This window comes from Charadrius vociferus, unplaced genomic scaffold, assembly GCF_000708025.1.
Source record: "Charadrius vociferus isolate BGI_N301 unplaced genomic scaffold, ASM70802v2 scaffold255, whole genome shotgun sequence".
Classification (NCBI taxonomy): Eukaryota; Metazoa; Chordata; class Aves; order Charadriiformes; family Charadriidae; genus Charadrius; species Charadrius vociferus.
The window spans coordinates 574,101-582,808 of NW_009648785.1; the positions used below are offsets into that span (position 1 = coordinate 574,101).

The 8,708-nt window shown below is 39.6% G+C and overlaps 1 protein-coding gene across 1 annotated transcript in view; it reads right to left on the minus strand.

Annotated features, from left to right (window-relative positions):
* XRCC2 (X-ray repair complementing defective repair in Chinese hamster cells 2) overlaps positions 1-8,708 on the minus strand; it is a 13,144-nt gene that overhangs the window by 2,172 nt on the left and 2,264 nt on the right. Inside the window, exon 2 of the mRNA XM_009886772.1 lies at positions 4,389-4,470. Within this exon, the coding sequence (XP_009885074.1) occupies positions 4,389-4,470 (82 nt within the window). The remainder of the gene's footprint in view (positions 1-4,388; positions 4,471-8,708) is intronic.

Consider the following 8,708-nt stretch of genomic DNA (forward strand, 5'->3'; position numbering starts at 1 on the left):
CGTTTGAAATTTACTGAAATGCTTGATTGCTTCCCAAACCCTTACTTATCTATTCTGAATGGCTCTTCCCACTTTTGAGATGAAAGACGGCCAAACTTCCTATGACATAAATCTTCATTTTCGCTTCCTGTTCAGAAGTCACAATGTCCAACTGTGCCACTTGCAGCCAGCAGCTGCTCTGCTGTCACATACACAGTGCCAGTGACATAATCGCACCCTGGTAGGATAAGATAGTGGCTTGGAAGAACTCCTCCTAAACGTGCTGGGTAGGTCATTCCCTTATATTTCAAGCCTCTTGGAGTATTTTAGAAAAATTGCATAAGGTACCTCTTGTTAAGGAACAAAGTGTATCTCCTCTCTGCTACTGGCTTTCAGCACAAGACTTCTGCCACCCTGACTGGCATTTCTGAATCCAGACCAATAGCTGAATTGGACCAATATGAAATAGATTGCTTTGCCTACCTTTACACCAAAATATGACTTGTTTAAGAAAAAATGGCACCCTGTATGACCACTCAGAAGCAGCAGTGGGCAAATCTGAATTACTGTTTGGTAATGATTCAAAAAAATTGAAATAAGTGCTTGACTTTATCCATTTAAAGACATTTTATCAGGATATCTATGTGTTACCTCCTATAAAACTTTACATAAGGGAGCTGTAATGCACAGAATAACGTTGGATGAGCCTTTATTGGCAGAACTAACAAATTTATTTAAGAAAAAATTCTAAGTTGAATGAAAACTTACTCTTAAAGGAGTTTGTGTGGTGGTGGTTTATAAATTTCAACAGCAAGACAGCTAAGCACCCTTCAAAGCTTGTTCAATGTTGCTGAACAAGATACACACCCGGTTGGTAGTTTGACCAAAACACTTAAAGTTACTCTGAAAAGAGTTAACAGCTTGGACTGTAAGAAAACCTCAAGGGAGCTGGGGATTTCTGTGCCTTCATGATTATCAAAGAGGCTGCCCACAAGAAGAACTGGTGCAAAACAGAGGCCATTTATAGCAACACGTATCAATGTAGAGTTTCATTAAATTAGCCACCAGGCTGTTACAGTAAGATAAGAGGGGAAATTCATCCTTCTGGATCAGAGCGGGCAAACCATGACACAGCAGAGGAGGAAGTGTGGCCAGCAATGTCTTCAAGAGGCCTTTGACACCATCACAACAGGTCATGGAAGAAACTTAGTGATCAGTACTAGCATCATCCATTAATGTCAAAATACTTTGAAAGGAGGGTTAGTAAAGTGATACTGTTATGGGATGGAAATAGTCTGCCAGGCAGAGTAGGAACAGACACTTTAACATGGAAGAAAGCTAATGGGAAATTTTCCTGTTAGAATTGGTGTTGCCCAATGTTACAAATAGCAGTAGATGAGTGTTCCAAAATGTGTAGAAGACAAACTAATTGGGTTAATAAAGACTTAGGACTGAAGATTTAACAGATCAAGATGGATAAGCAGAATGATTTCATATGAAATTCCACACTGACAAATTCAAGAAGTACGTTTTAAGGAGTCACACAAGACATCGCTTGGCTCACGGTAGCTTGAACGGCCAGACTAAAGAGTACAACAGTCCCCTGCCATGCAATGGCATACAGGAGAAACTAAATGATGTTGCATAAATGTAAATATTTATGTAACACTAATATATTTTTAACTGAAACATTGTGCTCAGTCCTGGTCATCAGTTCGGTGTTCCCTCTTGAATAAGAGCCTTAAGTTTTGTCTGTAATCATTACACTAGCAAATGTTGGTTAAACTATTTTCTGACGCTGCAGTTACAAACAGGCTATTAGAACACAGCTCTGTGGGTTTCACATCATCGGATACCTTGAAGTGATTGGACTAGTAATTTACAATAATGAGCAGAACCTGTCACTAACATTTGTACCATGTATCAGTGAAGTAGAAAGGCCTAATATTTATTCCAAGTTAATGTTGGGTGTCGTACTGCTGCCGAACATCAGAGCGTTATACTGACACCCACATCTTCATACCAGTGGCATAGGAGAAGTATGACTGGCAACACTGGAAGATTATTTAAAGCTCGTGTCGCTTTTGCTCCATTCCAGAAAAGGTTAAATGGTATGTAATTAATATGCTTCTGTGTTCTTAAATATGCAAGTCCATCATAATTAGAAGCAGTGACTACAATAGTACCTATATTAGCTGTTCCTATTTTATAGTACTCTGACATGTTATGAACACAACCATGATGCAGTGTTTGGATAGTTTAATCCAACTTCATATATTTGTTTGTTTGTTTCAAATACCATCAGGAAAAAGAGTAATTTAGGTGTTTGCATTGCTTTAATCACAGCATTTTAGATTAAGAGCTGTTCAGTATGGACTTCATGGGCAATATATTACAGTATTCCAGAGTGACCTACTAAAAGTCAAGTTCATGACAAATGGAGAGGTAGGTCGTCAACAGGGATTTAAGACTGAATAATGAGAACACATATCAAAATAACACATGGACTCACATAAATACTGTGGTATGAAAAGACAAAGCAAAAATGTAATAAAAGATGAAGTCCATTTATGTATATAAAGCTAAAGATCTGTGCTAGTATGTTATGCGACTTCACTAATGTCAGCCAAAAAGCATGACCAATACAGATAATTGATGCCATTTGTTTAAAGCAGAAGAAAAATAGAAGTGCTTCAGAAGCTCAATGACCATGTTGGCACAGAGAAGGTAGTGACAAATTTAGAAGGTTTTCAGCCATCTCAGAACTAAGGTTCTAGAACAGTCTTTGGACAGACACAAACAACCTAACATAGCTTAAAGATCAAAGCTGATAATTTGATGAATGGAATTATGTAATGCCATGGCCTGTGATGGCAAGGGCAATTACTGACGCCCAGGAAGGATTCTTATAGTCTGTTTTACCAGAACATGGCCAGTTTAGTCTTAAACATTTGTTTATTGTGTGCAAAGTTAATTTTAAAAAACAGGCTGAAAGATCAGCATTTTCTATTACTTCATTTTTTCAAAACCAAAAATATCTCATCTTTTAAAAAAAAGATTAAGAATTCAGGAGCCTTGTGAAGCATATACCAATTTCACTACTGGTTCTTAATTCTTCTCGTGGGTAACAAAGCAGTTCAGAATTGAGAGTATTTCAGTAATCTTCTCTGCTCCATTTGCACTGGCTTACCAGTATTTCTGTGCCCTTTATCTTTGTTATATCATATTTGAAACTTTCAGGGCAGAAATCATATATTGCTAAACCCCTAATGTATACTCAAGTGCTGCAAAATAATATACTAATAGTCTCACAGCGGCTGCATTTGTAGACTAAGCATCATCTCTCCACCAATTATCCCAATTCTTTTTATTGCTTTTTCTGCTATTTCTTCTGAACCTTTTATAATTTGTGGGAATTCAAATTGCAGACAACCATTTTGATAACCACTGCAGGCACGTACTTTTCATACAAAATCCATTCATTCATACATACATTCAACAACTGTAGTATCTCACAGCATGATCCTTATGGTTTGTCCCTCATATTCCTTTTTTGCTCTCCATTTCTAGTTTTGTATAATGAGTGGAGTCTCTTCCATTTGTGAAATCCATGAATTTCTACAATCCGTAAAACTAGTCTGACTTCCTGAATAATCAAGGAATTACTAAGTGTGCTAATTTCTGTTTAGCTCAGTAATTTCTTTCATTAAAACATCCAATCTTGATCTTAAAACTTCTTGCTAGAAGAATCTACCTTAAACTTGTTGTACTGGTGTCACTGGGAGGTAGCAAAATTACTCCAATTTGAAATTCTCATTTATTCACTGAAGGGCTATCTAAGCCCTTTTGATCCTAACATCATCCGTGAACTCATTCAGCTGATTAGTACCTATGTTCATAATGAAATTGCTTCCAAAGTTCCATCTAAGTATGATCAGGACTTTTCAGGCCAAGACCGAATGGCTTAATGACTTGGCTTTACTGAAAACCACGGTTTGCTTATGCCCCTTTTCCTAACTGATCCAGACCACTCCATATCACCAAACTCTTTGCCATTTATTGAACCTCAAGTTCTTTGCAAATTTCTGCAGTTATGACTTTGTGGTGATTTTTTTAGACCACTCATTAAAAAAAAGGTTAAATCACAAGCACACGGAGCAGCATGCTTGCTATTTACTCACCTACACCTGTGTTTTGATACCTATAAAGTGGATAATTTAAAGTCCATTTAATAATGTTCGGAATGGTGACTTACTTCATTTTATCTAGTTTGCATAAAACTACATCAACAATTAAAATTCTGAACCCATAGCAAAAAGATCTACGTGTATCCTTATCTCTGGCATATTGCTCCAAGAATACTTTTACATCAAAATTTTTCCATAAATGGGATAAAGATACATTTTTACCATGAACAGGAGATCCTTCCTCAGCAAACAGATAAGGTTCAAGATTCTTCAGAGAACTTCTGCCCTCAAGTCGAGCAAGTAACTTTTAAAGAAAAGACAGAAGAGACATGCTGTTAACTCAGAATAATGGACCTTGAGAATCAAATTTAAAGGATTCTGAGAACCGGGAGCTTTTCGTGACAGTCCTATCCAAAGATTAGTTTGATTTTAAAAATGTTTTCATAAATACATATGGAACCTATAGTCTGGACTACAGCAACAGAAGGTTCCATCCTTACAAACAATTAGCGCACACTTTCAATGGCAATAAGGAGTGGATATACATTAGGGGAAATAAAGCTGAAAAAGAAAAAGCTGCACAGGTAGACTAGCAAGAGGGATTGCCTGTGGTATATAGCAGTGCTGCCATTTGACAGAACAAAGAGAAAGAAGATCATTTGTAATAACCATCACCTCCACAACAAACTACTGGCTGAGAGGTGAAACATTTTACCCATCATTAGTCTCCTGAGTCAGTCCCTCTGAGCATTTATGAGTACAAACATGTACATTTCATCTGAAAAGTTATACAGGACTCTTCTGGACTACAATCCTATTATATCATAGTTACTTGTTCAAACATAGTATGGATTAAGAATGATCAAAAATAATTAGCTACCAGTAGCTCTGCAAGACTTTAAAGCAAGCTCGAATTTGTAAAGCAAGTTCCTCCAAAGCCCCTTGTAACGTAAGTCCATTGTAAAACAAATTAGTCCAAAGTTCACGGACAATTTCTTAAATTGAGAGGTATTTGCATAGCAAGTAGACAGGTCTTCACATAACTTGTGTTATTTGTAGTTCTGGCATACATTCGTAAACCAAGAATTAACATTTCACCCAGTGCTAGAGCTGTTATTCCCCACGTGTATTAACACACACGGGAAAGGACACTATCAGGATGCTCAGAGCATTGCCAGAGCATGCACCTCGGTGCCAAATATTTCATTCTCCAAGACACCCAGCTGTCATTTAAAGACTTAAACAAAACAAATCCCATTCAGTTTTATCCCATCCTCCTTAAAGCCAGTCACCAAACGAGCAGTGAGCACGCACCTTTAAGCACATGCTGCCTTATCTTGCTTTCCTCCCTGCCACACCATGAGAAACATTTGCTCTGAATTGTCTTAAAAGTTGTTTAAACAGTTGTGTGTGCGTTTGCCTTTAATAGTAGAATAAAACTCCATTAAATGGCCCTGAATTTACTTCAAGTGGTCACGATGGGAATCTAAGTGTGACATTTTCATTGACATTTTAACATTCCCTTCCATTAAGAAAATGTCAATGTGTTTGCCTTTGTTTGCCTGTTCACACGTATTCAGGAGTTTTCCAACACATCCACTGAAGGGCCATAAAAACACTTAAATTGACCTTGCTTTGGGTCTGCAGATCCTCCTGTTATGTTTCACACATTTGTGCAGCACAGAAAACACTCACGTAGTAAACTCTTGTATATTTGGGGAACCAGTAGGGTTCTGTGACCTGGACAAAGCAAAAAAGCAGATAGACACACATACACAAGAATACGGGAACGCATCTGGGCACATAAGCCAGGGGCTTGCAACTACCACAAGGGCCATCGCAAGGGCCATCCACGTGCAGCCCTCCCGTGCAAGCGGCCACCCACGCCTGGCCCTGGCCCCCAGTGAGGAAAGGCTGCGCCTGCTGCGGAGAAGGGCCGGGAATCTCTCACCCCCTCATCCGTCTGTGGAAGTTGAGAGAAACAGGAAAACCACTGCCTGCTGCTGCTTTCTGATGCTCTTCATTTCATAGCAAAGGAAGTGCCGCTCCAGCACTCGGCGATCACGGGGGCTCGACTGTGGCACTGCCGGGGCTGGGAGCCACAACTATTGCTGGGCTAAACACACTTCTGCAGCCTCCTGCTCCCAATTTTCTTTCTAGGTTAATGACCACATCCTCTGCAGTTTATTTCTTCTGGAAATGATCAGTCCCCGTCTCTTCTTAGACTATCTTCTCTTTAAGCTTACTGCTGGAGCTTTGGAAATACACAGTAGATCGATCGCTATCGTTTAAATACGAATCTGTGGTTATTTAAATGACGAGTTTATATATTCATTTTAAATAACTACAGGTGCTTACTCTGAGCACTGCTCATGTAGGTAATTTATGATAATTCGCTGATGATAGCACACCTGTGTTTTTATCAAACTTGTATTTACTTCCGAGTTCTGAAGCAGAATCTCCAAAGGCACTTGCCTCATTAGTGTCACGCTGGGAGCAACGGGGTTCCTGGCAGCAACAGCTAACAATTTTCCTTCAAATCTCAACAAAGGTTTGTCCACACTACAGCAGAAGTGACGGAAGCAAAGCTGAGATGAGACACTAAACAGGCATCCCTCGCCTCTGCCGATATTAAAGACAGGGACAACGCGGGTTTTTCCAAATAGGCAAAAGCCACCTTGGCTCTGTTGCAGGGGAGGCATTTCCATTTTGCCTGCTCACATTTTCTTCTGTAAAATGGGGGGGGGCGGAATCTACAGGCAATTAAAAGGTGATCTGGATGGTGGACATCAGGTGTCCTGAGCTTTGTCACAGACAGCGTACAAAACACAGCACTGCTGAAGAGAGCCTTTGAGTGGAAAGAGCTTGGAAAAAAGTACCAAAACAATTTCAAATCGCATATTAGAGACTTCAGATTCTGTAATTTAACCGTAGATGTTTGTTTCTTCATAATGCTCTTTTATACAAAATACCATCTTTTAACAACCTGCTAGTGATAGGTCTTCACTCTTCGGTGTTCTTCAAAAGCGTAATTATACTAGCAAGAAACCGCACATATGTGCAGTTACATGTAGAAAACAAGCTATATTGCAAGGGTCAGGCAACAGCTGGGTTAAATTTCATTAATGACAAGGTTGATGGGACTAAAATATTTCAGCTATGTCTTTTATAATTTATGAATTTCATCTTTAAAGAACCATGCATATGGTCAGTCTCATTGAATAATATGCTTACACTATATTGGTTTCAATGAAGCTATGCATAAATGTAAGCACGCATGTAGGTCTTGTCAGGAATGAGATATTACTTCATTAAAATGTTAAAGAAATTTAAATTAAATACTCTAGCTCTGTTAGAGGCTGTGAGCTAACCTACAGGCTATTTACAAATACAAACCTATCTCAAGTATGAGACAAAATTTAATTTTCAACCACTATAACCACTCCGAGGGAGCTTTTGTAAACTTCGGGCATGAAGACATATGCAAGCAATTTATCATTTATTTTACTGTGATACACCAAAGGTGTTTTGCGAGAAGTTCTAATTTGTTTTATTAATTATATTCAATAATAAGTACAAGACTGCGGTCTCAGTATAGCTCTCACTAAAATGTGATCTTACGCATTTGAGAAGTATTGTTTTAAGTTAAGTATTTTCCGTTTCAAGGGCTTTTACCATTTCTTCTGGACAATGTAATTCAATGGACAATGACATTAACCTTTCTTAACCCATTGGTTATCAATTCCTCCCTCATTCAGGTTTGATAATCCATTCCATCACGGGCAGTCGCTGCCATATGCATTCCCTGCTGGCACCACTTTTGTGGACGTAAATACTTGTGTCCTTAATTTGTGTGTATTTCCTGATAGTGGGCAGCTGTTACTGGGTGGGTTTGTTTTTTGGTTTTTTTTTAAACGTCAAAAGGGCTGAAGAACTCAAGTCCCACTGAAAAAAACATGGAGCTTTAACAAGAAATAAATATTTATTATCACAGGTTTCCATGCTTTTATGTGCACTTCTCAGCATATTCTGATAGAGCAACACGCAAATCTCCAAGTAATTAACTTGCTGATTGCAAGTAGAAGTCACTAACAAACAAACCATCTGGCGAAGAAAAAAAACAAAGCCAACAATAAAACAAATCAACAGACCACCCCAAATCAAACGCCTTTTCTCCTTAGAACAGGAAAGCAATCCCACCTTCCATAGTCTTTATTCCAACCCAAACCTTCCTCACAGCTCTTCTTCCTCACCGCATCCACTCCAGCGTTTGGCAGGGGGGGAGCGCCAAGAAAACATTTATAAACGGGTAACCGAAACACCCGAACGGCCTCCCCCGCCCTGCAGGGCAGCGCCATAGCAGGCCTTCAGCCCCACCGATGACACAAAGGCAGGACTTCTCCTCGGCCACCCACCCCCTGAAACCCCCTCCAGCAACCCCCAAAGCGCTCCAGGGCCGACTGAACACCCACCTCCCCTCAGCCTCGGCCGCACCCCTCCGGGGGCTGCCTTCCCTCACCGGCCCCGGGCCGACGGGGCCTC